Genomic DNA, 24,741 nt, shown 5'->3' with positions numbered 1-24,741 from the left:
CAGGAAACAGCACGCCTGCCAATCCAAGGAACTGTGGTATCTGGCTGGGACAGGAACCACACAGGAAAGACGGGTGAGCTTCAATATCCCATGCTGTCATACGTCGCTGTAGAACACGTGCAATCTAGAACGCACTCTAGGTCTGCCCTAATGCCCACTCCAACGTCACCTTCTCAGAGATCCTCTCCCCCGCACCCCAGCTCACATGGACCCCTGTCCCTTCTTCATGGCTTCTTGATGAATGTGCCTCTAAGTATGCCCCGAGATCACTGGGTGTCCATGTGCTGCAGCTTTATGACCCGGCCTAGACCAGTGGCCACCACACACAAATGTGTGTCAGAGGGAAGAAGGACAGATGGACAAAGGCATGGACCCAAGTGATGCCCCTCTTCTTCCACTGGCTCACCCCATCTTTTCCTCCATCCCTTGGCCCAGCAGGTTAGGGCAGGGCTCTTCAGAGCAGGCATTCCCAGCCACAGAGGAGAGCAAGTGGCTTTCCCCTTATGCAAACAATTCTTCTGTGCTCAGCCAAGGAAATGACTCCAGAGCCTTGTGCATCCTTATGACAGAAACCAAGAATATTCCCCTGAAGCAACTGCCCCAAACTGGGATGGACCTGGACGATCCTGCCTAGGCAGCCCTCAATATAAAGGAAATTTATAGGTAGAAATCAGAGAGCTGAGGCCGGGCGCGGTGGCTCATGCTTGTAATCCCAGCACTTTGGGAGGCAGAGGCAGGCGGATCACGAGGTCAGGAGATCGAGACCACGGTGAAACCCCGTCTCTACTAAAAAATACAAAAAATTAGCCGGGCGTGGTGGCGGGCGCCTGTAGTCCCAGCTACTCGGAGAGGCTGAGGCAGGAGAATGGCGTGAACCCGGGAGGCGGAGCTTGCAGTGAGCCGAGATCGCGCCACTGCACTCCAGCCTGGGCGACAGAGTGAGACTCCGTCTCAAAAAAAAAAATCAGAGAGCTGAAATAATTGATTGGGAATTAGACCTATAAAGGACCATTAAAAAATACATTGAAAACCCCAAGAAAGAGAGTGACTTGCCCAATCCGTAGAAGCAGAGTTGAGGCAGCTTCCCAGTGCTAGAGGGCCACCCTGCCTCTTCCCCCAAAAGCCTTCATTAGAGCCAACATGCTCAAATAGTTCTTAATTTGTTTTATATGCAAAAAAATTTTTAATCACAAAAACAAAGGCTTTATTTTGGCTACGATTTCCACAGGAGGAACACAAACAGCTTGCTACACTGAATACAGGATTTTGGACCAACAAAGAGTGCTCCCTGCTGGTTCCCACTGGTTATGCTCTCTCACAATGCTGGCAAGATTTGGGGGAGGATGGGGTGGGGTGGGGGGTTAAAACTTCTCTGAAATAGCTTTAAAGGTCATTTTAATCCTTATGGAAGGAATATACAATCTTAGCTACATTTGCTCACAGAAGTTAATTGTGGTAAGTGCTGAACAAAGCTTCCTGTGGCCCAGGGGCGCAGCCTCATCTTTGGGCCATGCTCAGTCTTGCTAAGGGCCTGGCATGGGCTCTGGGTGGCTGAGGCTTAGACTGGCCCATCCCTTCTGACCACTGGCTCAGGCTAAGCAAAAAGTGACTAGAAACAAAACATCACATTCTAAGTCACACAGCTCTGGGAGTGGGCATTTCATACTTAAGATTATAGGGAGTCACTTAAGCACTAAGAATTATTTAGCTACATGTATGAAAGGGCTCCAGCAAGTTCTCCTTGTGTCACACAGGCAGGACTGTGGGCAAACAGGCACCACGATCTGCTCATGCCTGGCGGCTGGGTGACTTTAGTGGGGCCAATGAGAACTCAAGTCCTGGAGGGGCTTCATGTCACCCTCAGCTCAGTACCTCAACAACAAAGGCGAGGAGACCCCTCTGTTTGGAGCCACTTCTAAAAGAGCGAGCGACGTTAAAGAGTCTCTAAAAACTGGTTTTTGGCTTCTGCACGAAGGAGAGGAACTGCTGTTTCTAAGTTCTCAGCTCAGTCGGACTCAGCTCATTGAGGACTGAGAAAACCCTGTCCTGCCAGGTCAGTGGCTGAAGACTTGAGCACAGCTGTAAACGATCCCTCTAGTCCCCTCCCAACTCCCGGGAAGCAACAGGCAAGGTGAGGGCAGGGCCGGGGTGGGTTTGAGGAGGCGGGTGGTTACCTCTGCTCGGGACTGCTGCTGGGAGGCCGGGGCGCGGCGCACTTCACCTCTGCAGTCTCGGGGCTCTCCTCCGCGTCTTTACAAGCAGCATCTTGAGAGGTAGACAGTTTCCCTTCCTCACTGCAGTAAAGAGGATGACAGGCACATCAAACACCCTAGGGACCAGCACCTAGGCACCAGAGGATGAGGTCACATGCAGATGGCTCTGGAGTCATGACTGCCGTGGAGGCAAAGCGTCCTGGGACTGAGCATGCGCAGGGTGCACGATCACACAACCAGACAGTGACTGGGGAATCACAAAAGGAAAGGGTCGCACACAGGTGGGAACCAAAACAGGGACAATGTAATGTGGCTGGCGTCTGATAAAGAACAGTCCCATAACACTGTACATACCGATAGGATTTCAACACTCTGAAGCCCAGTGTGCAAAACAGAAAAAGAAATGTACAAGAGTTTCAGAATACTCCTAGAAATGAGGAATTTGGGGGAATAGTATGTCCACGACTGCACGTAAGCAAAACTGCAGACTCGGTGAAGGTGTCAAAGAACCTGTTTGAAGGAATGAGTCTTTAGTTAAAGCACTTTGCTTTGGGGGCCAAGCCCACCATTAAAGCAGCAAGACAGACCCCATCAGCTTGCTGGCTGGAAGCCTCAGTCACATGAGGTCACCGTGTTGACTGCATCGGATTTTCACGGCTCCTCGAGTTGCCCTCGAACAATGTGTAAGAAGCACAAATGCCAGAGGGAGAAGAGGGGGCCAAGAGCTGATCCTAACGGCACAGAGGATTTGGGGAAAATGAGACCCAGAAGGATTGTTTTTCCCCCTTAGATGGTTCTTGGTGGAGAAAGACACAAGAGACACTTTCCTCAGCTCTGAGGGCTAGAAATTTAGACTCTGCCTATTCAGTCTGGGATTCCCCTTTTTACGTACTCACAATGGCACTAATAAGAGTGAAAGGTCCATCACTCAGAGCTGATTCTGTCCTGGATTTTGCTTATGAAAAACCTCTTATTAGGATGCATTCTTGGATCGTTTCCCGATAGTTCCAAGCAATTTATAAGTAGGAAAATGAGTTAAAATCGTATGATTTAGTGCTCATCTGAATTACGTGGTTCCTTCTTTGTAAAGTTACTCTTCTTCATCCCCATTCTCCACTCCTTTCCCTTCAAAGCAACTAATATGTTTCTAATTCTTTAAAAAATAGTCATAACATAATGTGTATTCTGAGTCGCTAACTGGGATGGATTCAACTCTACATTTCATTGTATTTACCTCTTAACTCAGCAAGTCGGGGAGACCCACTGTCCCCGCTGACTGTGGCACAGCACCCGTGGCGTGCACCTACCACTCCACATGGCTTCTCCCAACTAAAGCTGCCCTCCACCTCCACACTTCCATGCAGGGTGCTGTGACGACCATCACTGTCCACAGCCCCTGGCAGACCTGTCTGGGCATTTCTCAGTACTTGACACCCAGGAGTGAAGAGTTGTAGGCCATTTTTCTACCTACAAAGAACCCCACGCTACTACCCAGAATGACTGCCCCGGTCTGTATTCCTCATCAGCAGGCCACCAGGGCCCCGCAGGCTGCAGCCCACCGCCACTCAGCATCATCCACCTTTAACTGCTGCTCATGTAAGAAGAGTATCAAGTGCTATATTGTTATCATTTATAATTCTCTGGTGAGTTGTGAGCATTTCTTATTTTTTTTTTTTTTTTTTTTAGCTTTTAAGGCTTGTCTATAAACTTATCTTTTACCAATATTCTGATTTGGGTTTTCTTCTTCTTACTAGTTTATAGGAAGTCCTTGAATATATGTCAGTCTCTTGTTGATTTAGCTACTACAGATGTTTTTTTCAGTTTGCCATCAGCCTCTTAATTTTGTCTGCAGCATTTTATCAACCAGAAATTCTGAACTTTAATATAATCTAACTGAACTCTTTGCATTATAGTTTCTATTTTTGAAGGCTTTTTTGTTTTGTTTTGTTTTGTTTTGAAGAAGTCCTGCCGAGGAAGGAGGCTCACTTGAAGCTAGGAGTTTGAGACCAGCCTGGGCCACAAAAATAAAAAAGCAAACAAAAAAATTAAGCCAGGAGTGGTGGCACACAACTGTAGTTCCAGCTACTTGGGATACTGAGGTGGGAGGACTGCTGGAGCTCAGGAGTGGGAAGTTACAGTGAGCTATGATTGCGCCACTGCATTCCAGCCTGGGCAACAGAGCGAGACCTCGTATTAAAGAAAAAAAAAATCTAGATTAGATATAGACTGACAGATGATAGATTAGATAGGCAGACAGACAGACAGATAGATAGATGACAGACAGATGAGATAGATACAGAAGTCCCTTTCTGCCCACAGGTTAAAAAGACATTCTCTATTTCTATTATTAACCATCATGAGACTCTGGCCTCTGGCCTCATCACTTAACTCTAGTGCCTCAGTTTCCTCACCTGAAAAGCTGGGATAATAATCCCAGTACCTATCTTACAGGGTTCCTAAGAATAATCCATGAGTTACCACACATGGAGTGTGTAGAGAGCAGGGCCTGGTGCACAGAAAGCACTGTACATGTTTTTCTTACTGTCTTTTAATCCAGCTGGAGTTGTTTTAGGATGTAGATTAGGGATGATCTCGCCTGACTTTTCCTTTTGGTGAGCCAGCCCTTCCTCTCCCCTCCCCATTATTAATCCCTCTATTTCATCACACTGACACCTGTACCTGTTTGGACACTAATATCAAAACTGTTCCAATCACTGTGATTTTGCAGCATGACTGAGTATCTGGCAGGGCAAGTCTCTTTTTCAGTCTTCCCTTTTGGTTACCTCTAAGCAATTTGGGAACCTTTATTTTTCCATATAAATGTTAGAGTATTAAGTTCCTTCTAAAAATCCAATTCAAATTTGGATTGAGACTGCGTTAAACACTAACTTCAGGATGGCAGATGTCTTTGCAGCACTAAGCTATGCCATGGTTTCCACTTGTCCAGATTTCTTCAAGTTTTCTCTATAGAGACTTGGGTTAAGGTCATTCCTGAATAATTTATATTTTGATGTATTTTGGAATAATACCTTGCTTTTTATTTTATGTTCTGGTTGCTTACTACTGATGAAGAAAAAGACTACTGATTTTTTAAACTGATTTCTTACTCAATAGCTTTACTGAATTCTTATTAGTTACAAGTTTGCTACTCACTTGGTTGTAGGTAATCATTATCACCCGCAAAGAACAACAGTTTTATCACTTCCTCCTGATCTTTACCTATAACTCTATTTCCTTTTCCTTCCAGGACTGCCTAACACTGGCAATGAAAATGGGCATCCTTTAAGGCTTCGTCTTAAAGTGAATGCATCTAAACTTTCCTCATTAGGTATAAGTTTTGCTGTAGCCTTTTGGTACTGGTATTTAACTTATACCAAGTTAATGAAATTCATGGCCAGGCACGGTGGCTCACATCTGTAATCTCAGCACTTTGGGAGGTGGAGGCAGGTGGATTGCTTGAGCTCAGGAGTTTGAGACCAGCCTGGGCGACATGGTGAAACCCCATCACTACAAAAAAAAAAAAAAAAAACTACAAAAATTTGCTGAGCATGGTGGTGTGTGCCTGTAGTCCTAGTCCCAGCTACGTGGGAGGTTGAGGTGGGAGGATGGCTTGAGCCCAGGAGACAGAGATTGCAGTGAGCCGAGATCACATCACTGCACTCATCTTGAAGAAGAAAGAAGAAAGAAGAAGAAGGAGGAAGGAGGGAGTAGGAGGAGGAAAGAAGAAGAAAAATAAATTCACTTCTGTTACTGGTTTTCTCAGAGTTTTAATCATACATAGCTATGGAACCTTATCAAAAAAAAAAAAAATCAAAGACTGACTTTCTGTCTAACACCATACATGGAGATTAAACTGACAGATTTCTCTGACTTTGAGCCATCCTTGCCTTCCAGGATAAACCCTAACTAATCATTATAAATTATTTTTAATACACTGTTGGATCCAGTCAGCAAATACCTTACACAGGATTTTTGCATTCAGTAGCCTGTAAGTGGCATGAACTGATCATTTTCTGTAATTATCTTTATCTGGTTTTGGAATTCAAATTTCACTGCCCTCATAAAATGAGCCGGGCAGGTTTTGTACTTTTTCTATTTTCTCTAACAACTTAAGATAGGAATTAGTAGACTGGTGAGCATGAAATAGCATTTACTTACTACTGTAACTGACAGGTCCCATTTACTCTGGATTTGGTTTGCTCCTTGTTTTCCTCCACAGACAGTTGCTTGTTTGCATCCTTTGCCCATTTAAAAAAATTAGACTATCTCTTATTGATATAAGGTTCTTTCTAATATCCTGCCTACTGGTTCTTTACTGGTTGTGGCTTGTCTTTTCATTTTATGTCTTCTGGGATATTAGAAATTAAAGTCAAACTTACCAATATTTTCCTTTATGGTTTGGCTTTTTGTGGTTAAAAGATGCCTTACACCCAAACTGTAAAGATATTCTCTTTTGTTGTCTTCTAAAAGCTGTACAGTTCATGCTTTTCATATTTATGTTGAGACAAAATATCTAATTTTATTTTTCTACTATGTGGATAATCACTATTTACTACTCCACTCTTTCCTCACTGAATTTGGCATTCTAATGTAACAAGTTCATGTAGTGGAGGGGGTCTCTTTGTAGAATTCTTTGCCAAAGCCATACCATCTCAGTAGCTTTACTAAGTTTTGTATTCGTTTTTGTTTGAGACAGGGTCTCATTTTGTCCCCCAGGCTGGAGTGCAGCGGGGAACACAGCTCACTACAGCCTCGACTTCAGCACCCCCAAGTAGCTGGGACCACAGGCACACACCACCACACTCAGCTAATTTTTGTATTTTTTGTAGAGACAGGGTTTCGCCACGTTGCCTAGGCTGGTCTTGAACTCCTGGGCTCAAGCAATCCGCCTGCCTAATCCTCCCAAAGTGCTGGGATTACAGGTGCAAGCCGCCACACTCGGCCAGCTTTACTAAGTCTTGATATCTGATATGGTGAAGCCCCTCACTTTTTTCTTTAAAATGTTTTTGGCTATTCCTGGCTTTCTTTGGTCTTACGACTATTACAATCAGTTTCTCAATTTCCATGAAAATCTCTATTGGGGTTTTGATGGAAATTTCATTAATTTCATAGACTAACTTGTTCAGAAATGCTAAAAATATCTTCACATTGATAAACATGGCAAATCTTGATATTTATATTCAGGTCTTCAATATACTCAATGAGATTTTAAACTTTTCCCATAAAGGTCATATTCCTAGTTATAGATAAGGTTTTACATTTTTATTAAAAACAAACAGGCACATATGGAATATCTTATATTGATTTATAGGATGCAAGTGATTTTTGTATGTCTCCAGTAAACCTGCTAAACTTTTCTATTAATCCTTATCTATAGATTCAATTGGAATTTTTATGTATAAATCATAGTCTATAAACAGCGACTATTTATTTATTTGGTATGCTGCCATTTGCTAAGCCACCAGCACAGTGCTGAAGACAAATAGCAACTGTAGGTCCCATTTTCTGGTTCTTGTCTTTAAAGGGAATACTTCTAATGCCTCACTGTGAAGAATCAAGTCTACTCTAGATTTTCTAGAGATACTTACCAGTTTCACCTATTTACTTTCGATTCCTAGGCTGCACAGAAAATCATGAACAGCTTTAATTTGTAATCGAATGCTTTTCTCCTTTTGTCTGTGAATTACTCTGAATAATTTTTACCATGTACACATTGGTGTTTACATTGTGTCACTGGAGCACATATCCTTGGTCATGACTTTAAAATACGTTGCTACATTTGGTTTGCTAGCTTTTAACTTAAAAGTTTTGAGAATAAATGCTCATGTATGAAATCAGTCTACTATCAGTTTTCTTCTTTCACTCCTTGTTTTGTAGTGACCTCGCAATAAGCTGGGACGCATTCCTTCTTGTAATGGCTGGAACAGTCTCTAACACTAAAGCTCTAAGCACAGGCTTAGCTGCAGTCCTTAAGTTTTGACACACATTTTTCCCATTATTCTCTCAGTCTTAGATTTTTAATATCCATTACAATTGCTTTTTTGAGTTTAGAAGTCAGGTTAATTTCTAAGTGTCACGTTCTTTTACAGCTATCATTTTGCTACTAAATTTTCATGACTGCATTATGTCCAGAGATAATCATCTGTATGTTACTGAAAATAAGTAAAGGTTTTTGTAAAACCAGTCAACCTGAAACTGGTTTTCATGGGCCATGCTCTGTAGCCTGCTACACAAGCCAATTTCTATTGTGATTAAAGATTTATTAATTCTCATAGTTCTATCAAACTGCTAGATGTAAAATACAGTCTTCTGAACACATTTATGGCGAAAAAGGCACTTAGGGGCCTAAACTCTCCATCTCTTCATTAAGATTTATTGTGTTTAATGGAGACAATAGAAAGACATCAAGCTAGTATCTGAACATTCATTTGAATCAAATTAAAAATTTTAATGTTTGAGGTTTCTGCCCCACCATCCTCCCAATAACCTGAAGCTGCCAGCAGGATCTCACCCCTGGTTACCTTTTGAAGACCGCAGTCTCTGTCTTGGCATCTACAGTGAGGCTGAGCGTTTCCTTCATGCCGCCATTCATCACTGTCTCAGTTACCTTGTCTGTACTTTCTGCATCCTCCTCTCCGTCAGAGCTGGCTTCCATGGCCACACTGCCTGGCACTGAAAAGAATACAGCTGACAGTCACACACCGCAAGCCGGAAAAGGAACTGGCACCCCACCACTGCACAAACCCATCTACCCAATGTGACATCTACTGCTTGAAGAAAAAAAGAGTGAGATGGCTTCTGCCTGCTGTTGCCTGGGCCACATTCTTGATGGGCACAGACTTCTTAAAGATGCCCACTAAAGAGGGGTTTCATGGGTTTTCTTTACGAGAGACTAGCAAGTCCCCTACATCCCTCCCAGCTCAGCATCCACCTCCATACCCAGCGTCTCCCAGCAGACACATGTGCTCCTAATTGTTCCAGTCTGGGGCAGAGCAGCAGTTACACATTCTACCCTCTACTCACTTGGGCTCTATTTGCTTTTCTTTGTTTTAAAAATTACTTTCTTGTGGTGTTGCTGGTGGATTGTTTCTTTGTTCTCTAATAGGAAGCCACACAGGTGATGAGCCTGGCTGAGGTGAGGCTTCCTGGATTCAAACACTGACATCAGCACTTCCTAGCTGTAGACTACTTGGACAAGGAACCTCATCTATCACCTGAGTTTCCTTATCCAGAAAAGGGGATCAGTGCACCCACTTACAGAACCACTGAGGAGTAAAATGCGGGAATCTGTATCTAATGTTCAGGAGGATGATGAAACTGGCATTAGTTATTGGTTTTATTCCTTTCCCTTGCCCCTGGGAAGGAGGGTTCTCACACCCTCTGCCTGCACCTCATTTCTTTTTCTAAGAACTCACTCCTTGAGCCCACCTCATGATTCGTGCCCTCCACATCTTTTTGGTTCCCATCACACTCCCTTTGCTAGCATCCCCCTCCTCCCAAAGCCCTGTCCATCAAGGTGAAAACAGTTCAGGGCCAGTGCAAGGAACACATGTGACTATGTACAGTAATAGGAAAACCCATGGAACTTTAGAGATTCCCAGGACTATTCAATCTGCTTATAATGGTGAAGTGAAAATAACCAGCCCCACAGCTCTAAACAAACCCAGATACACCCACATGCTTGAGCAAAGAAAACTCCAAGGGACAACTACACACAGGCTTGGCTGCACACGTCTAATTCCAGTTTTATTCACCCTGGGTACTATGGGCTTAGGCCTTCTTCCCTCTAGACCTGTTTCCTAATCTGCACGCTGCATGCCTGGTAACTTAGAGCCCTTACTCTTTCCGGAGTCAGCATGCTGTGGTTCTTTCATCAGCTGCCCTGTGGACATCAGACCCACCATCTCACTCCCCGGCTCCACTAGCCCCTGAGCCTGAGAGTCAGGTCTGGTTTGACAAAGCAGCCACGTGACCTTGGCGTGTACCCAGGCCTCTCTGCACACACCTTCTGGCTGCACTGCCAGGGCAGCCGCACTGGGAGTCAGAGGGTCCATGGGTTCAGTGCTGGTTTCCATTTCCACTGGAGAATTACTCCTTAAAGAATCTTTTGTGCTTTCAAAAAAGAGAAAATTCAGATATTAGCAGCAGGGAATGGTCCTCAGTTACCCTATGATTCACAATAAGCCTTTACAAATAAGTTTTTGTTAGGAGACGTTAGCATCTGTGTAAGAGTCACTGGGTTACAAACTCCAATGACACATGGATCTAAGTGCCAGTAGCTGTTTGAAGAAGCAGATGAGTGCGGGCAGGCAAATGTTCTGTTAAGCCAGCAAAGCAGTAAGACGGGGACTTTGTAAAGCATTCTAGACAGGCTCATCATGTCCCAACCTCTCATCCCACCACAGTCACTGGAGGCTCCCAGAGCTTGAACAGCAAAGACATACACTGTGCAATGGCAACGGTATTTATCAGGTTGACTGGTTTTACAAAAACCTTTACATATCTTCAGCCACACTGCCTGGGAGAGACTGGCCCTCTTAATGATATTTGTTGTTGGAATTGTGGAAACATAGTAAAAAACACCAAATGCCTGAGCAGTAAGGGGTGGGGGCGAGGGAGATCATTACACTTCCTCTTTTATCCCTCACTCCCACAAACTCAGAGACGTGCACACAGAGGGTAAAGAGAAGCAAGCTGCTTCAATCACACCCTCAAGTAACCAAAGGCTCTTATCCTCGGGTTATAAACAGACCAAAAAAAGGAGGAGGTGGAAATGTATGTCCTGTACTGAAAAGCAGGGTAGACGAAATAACTCATTATTTTGGAGACATTTTTCACAAATCTCACTTGTACCTCTGAGTAGTAACTTAATGCTATTACTATGGTTACTACAAAGCAACATGGGTTTCAGCTTATTCTTTGGTTTGTCTAAGACACTAACTGTCAGCCCAAAACAGTTTATCTTCCTATCTTCTGAGTTACCAATGATTGGGAGCCCTTAATTGACAGCACTGGACTAGCTGCAAGTGAACTATAAGTTCATATTATCTACTGAATTCAAGATCCATTTTGTTTTCCTGCCACACCCCACACGGAGGTGCTGTGCCTGTCAGGATTTCTTGGCTTCACCTCATTCCTGTTCTCAATTCTGTCCTGACAGCTCTGTGAAGCCAGAAAAGCCCATGGAGATGCATCTTCTGCTGCATCCTGCTAACTCCCTCGGACCGCATCCTCACAAACTACTTTGTTCAAGAACTACTCCCATTTCCAATTAATCCAGGAGGAAAGGAAAGGAAGATGGTGATTGTTTTTCTTACAACACAGAGCTGTGTCAGTATGCTGATGTTTAATCTTTTTCAGGGCAGTATATTCAACTTGGAAGTCAGTCAAGGTGAAGAACACATGTTAACAGCAAACACCTGACCATTCCCAGGTCCCCCGTGGAAGGGTGTAGAGACAGCACGTGTTCACTCACCTCAGGGAAGACGTGAACTCTGAAAAAGAAGCCCAGCCCGTCTCTTTAGCTGGCATCGGCTCCTCTGTGCTCCAGACGTCAGATCCCACAGAGTCCAACGGAGCACCGTGGGTTGTTTCCATTGGGACATCAAAGTTAGCTGACCAGTTGGGTGCTAAAAACAGGGAAGAAATTTTATTTGGAAAACACTTCAGTCGTTTCATGTACCACAAGGTATTTATCAAAAACACATTAGCAAAAGAGACTGGAGCTGTGGGAGAAAGACACTCTCACCAATGAGGGCAGGAGCGGGCAGGGCACAGTCACCTGGAGGGCACTCTAATAATGCCCCCACATTCTCAAACCTCCCATTTCTTTTTATTATTGTTATTATTATTATTGTTTTTTTTTTTTTTTTTGAGACAGAGCCTCGCTCTGTTGCCCAGGCTAGAGTGCAGTGGCACAATCTCCACTCACTGCAAGCTCCGCCTCCCGGGTTCACGCCATTCTCCTGCCTCAGCCTCCAGAGTAGCTGGGACTACAGGCGCCCGCCACTATGCCTGGCTAATTTTTTGTATTTTTAGTAGAGACGGGGTTTCACTGTGTTAGCCAGGATGGTCTCGATATCCTGACCTCATGAACCGCCCGCCTCAGCCTCCCAAAGTGCTGGGATTACAGGCGTGAGCCACCGTGCCTGGCCTCAAACCTCCCATTTCTAACAACTGTTCCAAAAGAAATACTACACAGAGATTCAATGCTACATGCACAAAGAGAAATTAATGTTAATTTCCTAGTTTTGACAAATGTACCATGGCTATATTAATACTCGAGGAAGCTAAGTGAAGGATATATGGGGACTTATATCTCGGCAATGTTTCTATAAATCTAAATTATTCAAAAGTAAAAAGGTTTTTTCTAAAAAAAGAACATGTTGGTTATTCAACTCCAATAAACTAGAAACAACCTTAATGCTTCTCAGTCCAGGTCTGGCTGCACTTCGCGCATTCTGTGGGCTCCCTGCAGCGCACTGCAGTTAGTTAGGCTTCCTAAGTCCTGCAGAACCAGGTCTGGCCTCAGAGGCTGAAGCAACAGGACTTGCTTGGGCACACTTAAGGTCTGTGGGGCTCTTCTTACTATGCTGCCTGCTGGCCAAGTTTGGGTCTAATCTGCAGGTCTCTCTTTAAATGTCACCTCCTCAGACATGTGTCCCTTCTGATGAAGTCAGGTCGCTGTGGATCTCCTCTAACTGCACACCATGCTTTTCCTTCACAGAGTGCTGAATCCTCAATTCCTTGCTGGGGACAAGCCGGATGTGGGAACCACTGCATTCCATCAGGGATATTATCATAATTAGGAATCTCTAGGTTGCAAGAAGGAATGCTGGGGAACCTGGTGTAAGTTATTTAAGGGCTTATCCCAGACACAAGTGACTAAGAAGTACCTGTGTAAAACAGAAATGTTCTGATTTTAAAGACAGACTTGACTGTGACTTTGAGCAAGGTATTTGACTTCATCTGTTTGATTTCATAATGACTATTCACTTAGCAAAGATCAAAGGAGGGCTTGCATAGAGTAGGTATTTAATTAGGGTGCGCTCCATGCTTCTTGACCACCTACCTGTGTGAGTGTCACAGGGCTCCACTGACACCAAGAAGGAATAAATGCTTGAATGTTTGAAAATCTCACCTGAAACCTCCAAAAAGTCAACTTGACAGATATTTTTGCCTGCCCACTCTATGCAAAGCTCTGGAATCATTCCGAGTTCCACTCTACAACTAAATTATATTACACACAAATGACTTTTCTGTTGTTACCTCTTTGAGATAGTCTTTCCCAGATGAGCTCCTCAGAGTCCGTGTAACATTTTAAACGATTCTGAATGTCCACAAAACCTCCAAAAGAAGCCACAGAGACTGGTGGAATGGCAGAGGCTCTCTGGGGCAGCCCTGTAGCCCTGAGGCCCTGAGAGAGAATCTTCCCCAACCCTACCCACTTGTGCCTCCAGAGATCTGAAGATGCAAAAGCAGTCTTTCCCAAGGAACGCAGAAGCAGGAGGCCTGGTTCCCTGCCACACTTAACCCTGGGAGGTAGGTAAACGTGAACCTCATACAGGGTGCTCGCCTCCTCGCTCCTTATCCCTACACCCAGGCCCACAGTCACAGCAGCAGCAGCACGCAGTCCAGCCAAGTGTTTGTTTCCCTCCCTGTCACTTAACCATACCCAGCCTGCTAAAAGAACCAAAGATTCCAGAATGTCATTCAGCCTTCGAACAGAAGGAAATCCTGTATACACCACAGCAGGGATGAACTCTGAAGACATTATGCTAAGGGAAACAAGACAGTCACAAAGACAAATACTGTATGATTCCATTTTTTGAGATCCCTAGACTAGTCAACCCCAGAGAAACAGAGAGTAGAATGGAGGCTGCTAGGGACTGGGGAAGTGGAAATGAGGAATTGTTTAATGGGTACAGAGTTTTAGTTTAGGACGAAAAAGTTTTAAAGATCTGTTACACAACAGTATGAATGTACTACTGAACTGTACTTTTTTTTTTTTCCCCAGACGGAGTCTCACTCTTGTCACCCAGGCTGGAGTGCACAGCACGATCTTGACTCACTGCAAGCTCCATCTCCCAGGTTCAATCAATTCTCCTGCTTGATACATACATACACCCACGAGTGGGTGTATGCCACCATACCCAATTTTTTTTTTTTTTTTTTTTTTTTAGTAGAGACAGGGTTTCACCCTGTTGGCCAGGGTGGTCTCGAACTCCTGGCCTCAAGTGATCCGCCTGACTCGGCCTCCAGAAAGTACTGGGATTACAGGCCTGAGCCACTGCACCCAACCTTGAACTGTACATTAAAAAAACCAACAACAACAACAACAACAAACCCTACAGATTCCAGAGCCAACAGATCAGGGCATCTGCCCTGTCTCCTCCTCACACCTCCCTGCTGCCTGGAGCCCATCTCGCAGTTCTCATTATTTCTTATGCGTAACAGTTCAATGTCTTCATGGTTCTCCTGTCTCTACCATGCGTTTTCTTGTCCATTTTTCACTGTTGCCATGAATGTCTTGAAACAGATCCAATAATGATCTTCTTAGTCAAATCCTCAAGGGCTCCCTACAACCTTCGGAATACAACTCTTGATTTGGCCTCTGGCCTTAGCTCCCGCCACCTCATCCCCGAGCCATGCAAAACAGCAGGTTCTGGGCATTCGGATTAGTTGTTTTCTCTCTCGCACGGGCAAATCCCTATGAGTCCTTCAGCCTCACACCCACCTGCCTCTACGAAGATGCCTAGTGGAAGGCTCCCCCTTCTAGCACCCTGTCCCCATTCCCCTGCACTGCCCATCTGCTTCCCCAGCCGACCCCAAGCCCCTGGAGGCACTGTCTGTGGCCCGTTCACAGTTACAGGCCTAACACCTGGCATACAGTAGGAACTTAACAAAGGCATGTTGACTGAAACTGAATTACGGAGAGAAAAGTCCACTTCCTCCTCCTGAGGGTGGGCTGGAAAAGGGGCAGCAGAAAGAAGATCTCTCTTCTTCCCCCATCCCCAGTATCCTTATCTGCTACATGTGGCAGTTTGCTAGATGACTGATCTGGTCCCATTTAGCTCTGACGTCACCACAAGGTCCACCCTAGCTGGGCTTCAGCCTCTGGGACTGAACACAAAAAAGGCCTTGCGGGGCAATCAGAGACTGGCCGGACTTGGGGCAAGCCCTGCTATCAGCTCATACGGCTCCTTCACATGAACGTTTGTTTCCCAAACCTTTAGAAGTTTTTAGAATATTTTTAAAAGGCCAGCTAAATCAAGTCTTCCTAGCAAGGAGTAGGGCACAAGCAAGCACTCAGCTGGACAAGTTTCAAGGCTGTGAGCTTCTGAAATCAACTACGAAGAACGCACTGAAATGCTTGTTAAGCTAAGGCTGCGTCCCCTGGCTGATTCCACTCACGAAGCCACACAACACAACCATGTCCTCCTCTTCCCACCAACACAGGGTCTTTTCCTTCTGCAAGAGCACAAAGGCCACACAGCCAGGAGACTGACCTAGCAGCGGGCTCTGTCCTCCAGCCACACCCACACAGCTGACGTTCATTTCCTACCAGGAAGAGGTACCTTATCCACAAACGCATTCTGTGCTCCTTCCCTGAAGCTGTCTCTGAAACTTAAACCTTCAAGAGGAATTCACTTGACAACACGCTTCAACCCAACCTTTCCTTCAGAAATCGTCTCAGATGCTGTGAACTGCTCCTTTGCCAACTGTTCACAATACCTAATTTCAACACAGGGCAGCTGATCTGAAGAATGAATACACTTACGTTCACTCAGGTCCACCTCCATTTTATCCTCCGTGTTGGCACTGCTGGGTTCAAACAAGTCTTGCTTTGCTCCATCTTCTTCTTCAGAGTCTGTACTTTCCTCACTGTCTGTACTCCCCGAGCTAAGGAAAAAAAAAGACCCAAGTATTTAACGCTGCTTATCAGCCACCAGCTAAATCCAGAAAATTCTAACAGTCATCCAGCAACAAAAGATCCTGTGGTGCTTCAGCAGGATCATGTCTGAGCATCACGTGGTCAGGATGCCAGGGAAGACTCAGCTTTGCGTGCGTGCTGCCCAACCTCACACTAAGCCTCCACCACAGGAGCACGTGGGCTCTGCTTAAAGTGGAGGCCACAATCTAAGAACCACCTTCTCGAAGGGGTGGAGGTGTTCATTTCACTGTGGTGTTCATTTGTACTTTCCTAATGACTAAGGAGGTTGAGCATCTTTTTAAATGCTTATTTGCCATCCTATATCTTAACCTCCATTAACTGTCTTTTCACACTTTTGTGCTTTTTAAAAACTGAACTGTCTTTTTCTTGAGTAAAGAGATTTCTTAACTCTATACATAAGTCTTTTATCTAATGTGTCATTTGCAAATGTTTTCTCCCAGTGCATGGTTTGTCGTTTCATTCTATTAAAAGTGTCATTTGAAGAGTGAACATTTTACATTTTGATGACGTTCAGCTTACTAAAACCATTCTTTTATGGATGGGCGTGGTGGCTCACGCCTGTAATCCCAGCACTTTGGGAGGCTGAGGCGGGCAGACCACCTGAGGTCAGGAGTTTGAGACCAGCCTGGCCAACATGGCAAAACCCCATCTCTACTAAAAATACAAAAATCAGCTGGGTGTGGTGGCGGGCACCTGTAATTCCAGCTACTCCAGAGGCTGAGGCAGGAGAATCACCTGAACCTGGAAGGCAGAGGCTGCAGTGAGCTGAGATCATACCACTGCACTCCAGCCTGGACAATAAGAGCAAAACTCTGTCTCCAAAAAAAAAATTATTTTTATGTATTGTGTTTTTGGTGATACATCTAAGAAATCTTTGTCTAACTCAAGGTCACAATGATTTTCTAAGTTTTTTTGTAGAAGTTTTATAGTTTAATGTTTCACATTTGGGTCTAAGATCCATTTTGAGTTAATGTATTATAGTAAGAGGTATTGTTCAGTTCACTTTTTTGAATATGGATGCCTGATTGTTCCAGCACTATTTGTTGAAAAGACTATCCTTTCTCCACTGAATTGCCTTTCGCCTCTATCAAAAGTCAATTGTCCACATATGTGTAGGCCTGTATTTATGGGCTCTCTATTCTGTTCCACTGATCTATGCCCTACCTTCTTGCCCATACCATACTATTTTAACTATTGAATTTTAAAATAAGGTAGTGTTTGTCCTCCAATTTTGTTGTTCTCTGTAAGAGTTGTTTTGGCTATTCTAGATCCTTTTCATTTCCATATGAATTTAAGAAGCAGCTTGTTAATAGCTACAAAAAAGGCTGGAAGGATTTTGTTTGTGTTGAATCTACAGATTCAACCTGGAGAGGAGAGCTGGCAGCTTAGTATTATAATATTGAGTCCTCCTACTTATAAACATTTACCAAGTTGTCTTTATCTCAGCTATACTTTAGGCTTTTCAGCATACAGGTCTTGGACATGGTTTGTGAGATTTGTCCCTACATATTTAAATTTTTTCTCTTTTTAAAAAAATAGAGATGGGGGTCTCCCTATGTTCCTCGAGCTGGTCTCAAACTCCTGGGCTCAAGAGATCCTCCTGCCTTGGCCTCCCAAAGTGCTGGGATTGTAGGCATGAGCCACCATGCCCAGTCATATTTAATACAGTTAATAGTGTTGGTGCTACTATGAATAGTATTATTTAGTAGTTTCTCTCTCTCTCTCTCTCTCTCTCTCTCTCTCTCTCTCTCCTTTTAAGAGATGGGGGTCTATATCGCTTAGGCTAGAATGCAGTGACTACAGGTGCAACCATAGCGTGCTGCAGCCTCAAACTCCAGGGTTCAAGGGATCCTCTTGCCTCAGCCTCCCGAGCAGCTGGAACTACTGACATGCACCACTATGCTCCGCTTGTTTAGCAATTTCAACCGTTTGCTGCAGTATGAAGAGGTACAATTATATTGATCTTGTATCATGCAGCTTTGCTAAAGTCATTTTACTTGTTCTAGTAGTTTTTTGGTAGATTCCAGCAAATTTTCTTTTCTTTTCTTTTTTTTGAGACAAGAGTTTCGCTCTGTCGCCCAGGCGGATCACCTGAGGTCAGGAGTTTGAGACCAGTCTGGCCAACATGGTAAAACCTATCTCTACTAAAAATACAAAAATTAGCCAGGTCTGGTGGCAGGCACCTGTAATCCCAGCTACTTGGGAGGCTGAGGCAGGAGAATCACTTGAACCCAGGAGGTGGAGGTTGCAGCATGCCAAGATCGCACCACTGCACTCCAGCCTAGGTGACAGAGCAAGACCCCGTGTCAAAAAAAAAAAAAAAAAAAAAGCTGGGGTATTTACCAAAAGTCTTTATGTTACTGATTACTAATTTCATTCCATTTTGGTCAGAAAATGACTTGAACCCTTTGAAATCTGAGACTTACTTTATGGTCTATCTTGGTAAATATTTCACACACTGGAATGTACATTCTGTGGTTGTTGCGTAGGATTCTTTAGAAATGTGCAACGAGGGCAAGTCAGTTGATGGTGTTGTTCAAGTGCTCCACAGCCTTACTGATTTGTACCTCCAATTTCTTCAGTTCTGAGAGGGGTGTTAAAATATCTGGCTATCATTGGGGACTGCTCTACTTCTCTCTACAGCTCTACCAGTTTTTCCTCTGTGTATCCTGAAGCTCCGTTATACGGTTGTGTAAACATTTAAAGTTCCTATGTCCTCTTAATGAATTGACCCCTTTATCATTGTATCACTTTCTTTATCCCTTTCCTTTGAAATCTACTTTGAGATTAATACAGACCTTCTGGCTTTTCTTTTTCTTACTGTTGACATATCTTTTTTGTGTTTTTATATATACTTGTTTCTTTGTATTTAAATCATTTCCCATAGGCAGCATTAATTAGGCCTCATTTTTTATCCAATCTGACCATCTACGTTTTTTGTTTTTTTATCTTGGCTCACTGTAGCCTCGACTTCCCAGCAATCCTCCTGCTTCGCCTCACAGCAGGAACACGCCACCATGCCCAGCTAATTTTTGTATTTTTTGTAGACATAGGATTTTGCCATGTTGCCTAGGCTGGTCTCAAACTCCTGGGCTCAAGCAATCTGCCTTGGCCGCCCAAAGCACTGTGATTCTAGGTGTGAACCACTGTGCCCAGCCAATCTCTGTCTTTTAAATGAGGGTGTCTGCATCATTTGTTTCACATGGTTATTTAGGACTAACTCTATCATTCTGCTGCTCAGTAGTTTTGTTTGTCCAGGCTGCCCTTTGTTCTTTTTCTGCTTTCTTTTGTATTTTATGATTTGATTTTATTTCCTTTGTTGGCTTATTAATAATAACTCTTCATTTTGTTATTTTAGTGACTATTTTAGGGTTTACAGTATGCACCTTTAACATCACAATCTATCTTCAAGTGACATTATAGGCCTCAAACCAGAAACAACCAAAACATCCATGAATAGAAAAATGAATCAACACATTGTAGTATATCCTCTTAATGGAATACTACCCAGCCCCCGCCCCCTCCCCCAAAATAGAAATGGACTACTAATACATTAGACAACATGGACAGCTCTCACATTAATTGTGCTGAGTGAAAGAAGCTAGACAAAAAAAGTATAATGTATTGATTTCATTTATATAAAACTCTAGAAAATGCAAACTAATGGAACAAAAAACAGATGGTTGTGGGGGACGGGACAGGAAAGAGGAAGGTATTACAAAAGATCATGAGAAGACTTTTTGGGGTGATGGTTAAGTTCATGATGTTGATTGGGATGATGGTTTCATGGATGTATACACATGTTGAAATTTCCACACTGTACAACTGAAATAAATGTAGTTTACGTCAAGTATGCCTCAATAGAGTTGTTAAATAATAAAAGCTGCCTTCTGACATCAGTGTTCCCTCTGGGTATCAGGTGCCATCTCCCCCAGGACACTGTCTTCCCTGACACACTAAATTCTCTGTGCCTTCCACACATGGTGCTCTGTGAGGATACACTGTATTACTGTCCTCACACATATTAGTCATGCTGTGGGCAAGGATCATTTAGTGAACCCATTCAACCTAAGAACCAAAATCTCAGTAAATGATGGCAAACAAGTCTGAGTGGGACTTTATCCAAACAAACAAACAAAAATGCCATGAAGGTCTTTTTCTTTTGCTGTCTGGCTCTGGAGCTATAGCACCTCTCTTGTGATCATAGGAGATAAATCAACATGCACAAGACGAGAGCGGGAATAAATAAAAGATGCCTGGTCTAACAGCCTTATTCAACTCCCTTATCAACTCTGGACTGTACAGACAAACACAGCTTCACTTGCTCAAGCCACCGCTGAGTCTGCTATAACCTGTGGCAACAAGCATTCCTACAAGAGGCAACGTAACTGGCAGCGAGAGGTGATGCTGAGGGACTCCCCGGCAAGAGGACTGGACGGCTGGGAGAAGGATGAGACAGTTTTACTTTTCATTGCATACTCTTTGATTCCCTTTGAATTCTAGGCCATGTGAAAACATTACTTATTTTAAGTAAATGAATGAGTAACAATAAATGAAATAAAAATGAAAGTTCAGCTGCTGTTCAAATATTCCTCTCTTAAGCTGCTGATCAAATATTCCTCTCTCTTAAATATGAAGATGCTGATAACGTATGCTCATATAACAAGATCTGTCTGTGTACAGAAGCATCATTTATTTAGGTTCCTGTGATAAGGGTGATTAAAAAAAAAAAGGACTGGATTGACCCAGATATATCAATTGACATGGCCCTATCTTCCCCAAATAGATTAACTTTTAAAAACAATTTCCCCTTCCTTTGGGAAGTTTTCCATCTTTTACAAGAAACAACACGTAACTGCTGTTGTAATTACTGGTGAGGGAACATTTATTTAGTAAAAGGCACTATGTGACTATGCTTGTCTGCAACATTTCCCCTTCGGAAGACGCTGGGTCACAGCATTTCATGAACTGTGTCTAAACACCTGCAGCATTTTCAAGCAGATCACTGTCACACTGGAAGCACCAACTCCCGCCAACAAGGGCATTTCTGGCCATGACAAAAAAACACTGGTTTCTGGGTTAACATGTACGTTTGGGGATGACACAATGTATGTCTCATGATAATAATTTTCTTTATAGGTTGGCTATAATTACAACTATAACCAACTATCTTTCACCTGGATCGTCTTTGGGATTCTGGTGTGAATGCGATGTGCTTTTCCTCCCATATATCTTCCTCGTCAGAGCCACCATCATCAAACTGTTGTATTCTTTCCTTACAACATGCTTCAAACAAGGCAATATTTCCCTAAATAAAAATGAGAGGAAAAAAACAACAAAATAAATTTAAAGTCAAGTTATCTTCTCTTAAGCATTACCAATGTAAATTGCATTTTTTCACTGCTTTATAATATAGTGCCTATCACATACACCAAAATAAAATATAAACACCTAACATTAGTTTCTGTGTCCATAATAAGAATTCCCCTAAAAAAGGCTGGGTTTCCCTACAAAGACTAGCAAAAAGAAGCATAGACCATATCCTCTTTCATCTCATCAAAGCATTGTAATCCCAGGAGCCTCCCCTGTCCTGGAGATGTGGTCCCAGGTCTGTCCTAGCAAGGAAAAGCAACCGTACTTATTTGCTTTTACTAGTCCAGCTGAGCAGTGATAACCTTCAATGGCTCAAATCAGCAGTTCCCACCTTACTCCACCAGCAAATAAGCCAGTGGTCTCTCATGCTAGTCAACATCAAATCAATAAACTGTCTCCATTAAAGTGACATGACTGTCTCGGTGTTTCCACAGAAATGCCTAGTAATGAGGGGCTTGCCCTGACCCAGTCCACATTTCTCTCCTGGCAATACAAAGGAGTCAAAAGCAGTGAGTTGGTGTCAAACTGCAGCCTTCTCTTTGAAGTCAAGTGTCTACGCTGCAATCACAAGTGACCCTGGTTTTATTAGCTCCACCAAGTCATAAACCAGGGCTGCAAAAATCACACGCCCATGGGTGCCAGGCAGGTCGTGGGACAGAGTGAAGTATGTAACACCAATTTAGGATTAGGGCTCTAGAGCACAGGGGTCCCAGCATGTGGCATCCACCATGGACTCACCCAATTTTTAACCTCTCATGTGCCACACCGCTCACAACAGAGTTTATACTTACACTTTCATTTGTATTGAGAGTAAAGTTGATGTCTGATACTCGATCAAAAGAAACACTGTAAAAAAAAAAAAAAATAGAAGTGTAGGAAGCATTAATTACTATCGGCTCACAGAAACCGTATTTATGAAAGTTTCCAAATTTAAGATATTTACACTATCATCAAAATCTCTATAAATAAAAAACAAACAGAAACAACCTTCTTATATTAAATGATGCCAGCTCCCTTGGTATTAATGAATTTATGTAGGATAGGAGGGATGCAACAGAAGCCTTCTGAGACATAAAGCCTTTGGGACACCCTCGAATCCTTCCCATAAAAGATTTTTAACATCTATGGTAACAACCATGGTTCCATGGGCCATACTAATATAACCAAGAAAAAGGTTATTTGCAAAGAACCAAGTCAAAACATGAAGTATACAAAAGCTGTCAGACACTGAGTTTTCTCCAGGGATAGTCAAACTCATACACAAAATACATAGACATCCACGAAATCTTATGCTGTAACAAGATATCATCTAGAAAAGCAAGCAGGGAGTAAAAGAATTCATTGCTAATTAAACATAAGTTTGAGGAGGAGGGGCTATCTTATGATTCTTAAAAGATTTGTTCTACTCAATCACTAGTCCAAGCATGCAATACAGACTGTAAAGAGATTATAGATCCTAACTAGGAAGATGAAGCAAGAGTCCAGGCACGTGAATGTCGAGACACCAAACAGGGACCTGCAGGGTCTGGTGTAAGGTGGTGGATCCTAGCCTGAGTAGAATGCTCCTGGGGTATGAACAGAGTATCTTGTGTTCTTGCTCTTTTTGGGTTAAAATGAGCCAATTCTCAAGGCAGGTAACAGCCTTCAACTCCTGCTGTTTACAGGGGCACCTCCATTCCACTGTGCCCATACGGCATGTTTATAGCACAATTAAGAGCGTGCTGTAAAAATATTTTAGTTTCTCACATACTGCAAACTGCAATTTGTGACAAACAACAGGCTCCACTGGCTGTGGTTCAACAAATTATTGAGGATTTACTGCTTCCAAAAGACCACAGCAGATACTGGGTGTCTATGGCATAATCGCGTCTCCTGTGAGAGTCATCATCCAATATTCAAATACCAGCTGCCTTCATTTTTTTTCTTACACTCTGTGTCAATGAGCTATAATATCTACCTCGAAATATTTTGTTTATAAATCTCTTCTATCCCAATGTCAGATGCTAGACCACCTGTTTTCATTTCTGTTAACCACCTACACATTTTCTACTTGTTAATTCTGTACACTATCAATAATTCTCATTTCTCTGCTTCTTACCCTGACTGCAAAATGAGTGGTTAGTGTGTCTGGCTCTTGCAAAAAACCCAAATCTACCTTATGATGAGTCGCCTAGAGACGAGAATACATGTAGGGCAGAGCTTTTCCTGCCAACCTGGTCATCTGCTGGAACGTGATGCCCCAGTCAATAACACAGGGATTAATAATTTTATTACTATTGTTATTGTTATTATTGAGACAGGGTCTCCCTGTGTTGCCCAGGGTAGAGTGCAGTGGTGTGATCCTGGCTCACTGCAACCTCTGCCTCCCAAGTACAAGTGATTCTCCCACCTCAGCCTCCTCAGAAGCTTGGACTACAGGCACACACCACCCAGCCTGGCTACTGTTTTTGTATTTTTAGTAGAGACGGGGTTTTGCCACGTTGGCCGGGCTGGTCTCAAACTCCTGACCTCAAGTGATCCGCCCGCCTCGGCCTCCCAAAGTGCAGGGATTACAGGTGTGAGCCACTGCACCAGGCCAGGATTAAGGACTTTAGATAATACTATTTAACATTAAGAGCTAGAATTAAGAACGGTGACTTGAATTCCTAAAAGTGTAATCTAATAAAAATAGGCTTCTGAGAAAGAGGTCAAACCCTACAGGTGAATGCTTCTTTCCTTGCAGTGATTTTTTTTTTTTTTTAAAGACCACGTCTTGGCCAGGTGCAGTGGCTCACGCCTGTAATCCCAGCACTATGGGAGGCCGAGGCGGGCAGATCACGAGGTCAGGAGATCGAGACCATGGTGAAATCCTGTCTCTACTAAAAATACAACGAATTAGCCAGGTGCGGTGGTGGGTACCTGTAGTCCCAGCTACTCAGGAGGCTGAGGCAGGAGAATGGCATGAACCCAGGAGGTGGAGCTTGCAGTGAGCCGAGATCGCACCACTGCACTCCAGCCTGGGCAACAGAGTGAGACTCCGTCTCCAAAAAAAAAAGGGACCACGTCATGCTCTGTCACCCAGGCAGGAGTGCAATGGCACATCTCAGCTCACTATAACCTCCGCCTCCTGGGTTCAAGCAATTCTCCTGCCTCACCTCCCGAGTAGCTGGGATTACAGGTGCCCGCCACCACAACTGGCTAATTTTTTATATTTTTGGTAGA

The 24,741-nt window shown here is 43.5% G+C and overlaps 1 protein-coding gene across 29 annotated transcripts in view; it reads right to left on the bottom strand.

Annotated features, from left to right (window-relative positions):
- The window catches only part of PPP6R3 (protein phosphatase 6 regulatory subunit 3), a 160,465-nt gene that overhangs the window by 3,339 nt on the left and 132,385 nt on the right, over positions 1-24,741 (bottom strand). For 17 of the 29 annotated variants that reach the window (XM_030811373.1, XM_030811384.1, XM_030811387.1 and 14 more), the window contains 8 exons: positions 22,332-22,386; positions 21,345-21,475; positions 15,994-16,115; positions 11,689-11,842; positions 10,219-10,325; positions 8,735-8,885; positions 2,568-2,585; positions 2,175-2,294 (listed from right to left, as the gene is read on the bottom strand). In XM_030811373.1, coding sequence (XP_030667233.1) covers positions 2,175-2,294; positions 2,568-2,585; positions 8,735-8,885; positions 10,219-10,325; positions 11,689-11,842; positions 15,994-16,115; positions 21,345-21,475; positions 22,332-22,386 — 858 coding nt within the window. Of the gene's footprint in view, positions 1-2,174; positions 2,295-2,567; positions 2,724-8,734; positions 8,886-10,218; positions 10,326-11,688; positions 11,843-15,993; positions 16,116-21,344; positions 21,476-22,331; positions 22,387-24,741 lie in introns of all 29 variants that reach the window. The other 12 variants (XM_030811381.1, XM_030811386.1, XM_030811389.1 and 9 more) reach the window with 2 other exon arrangements.

This window comes from Nomascus leucogenys, chromosome 4 (genome assembly GCF_006542625.1).
Source record: "Nomascus leucogenys isolate Asia chromosome 4, Asia_NLE_v1, whole genome shotgun sequence".
Lineage (NCBI taxonomy): Eukaryota > Metazoa > Chordata > Mammalia > Primates > Hylobatidae > Nomascus > Nomascus leucogenys.
This window is presented reverse-complemented; position numbering and strand designations above follow the sequence as displayed.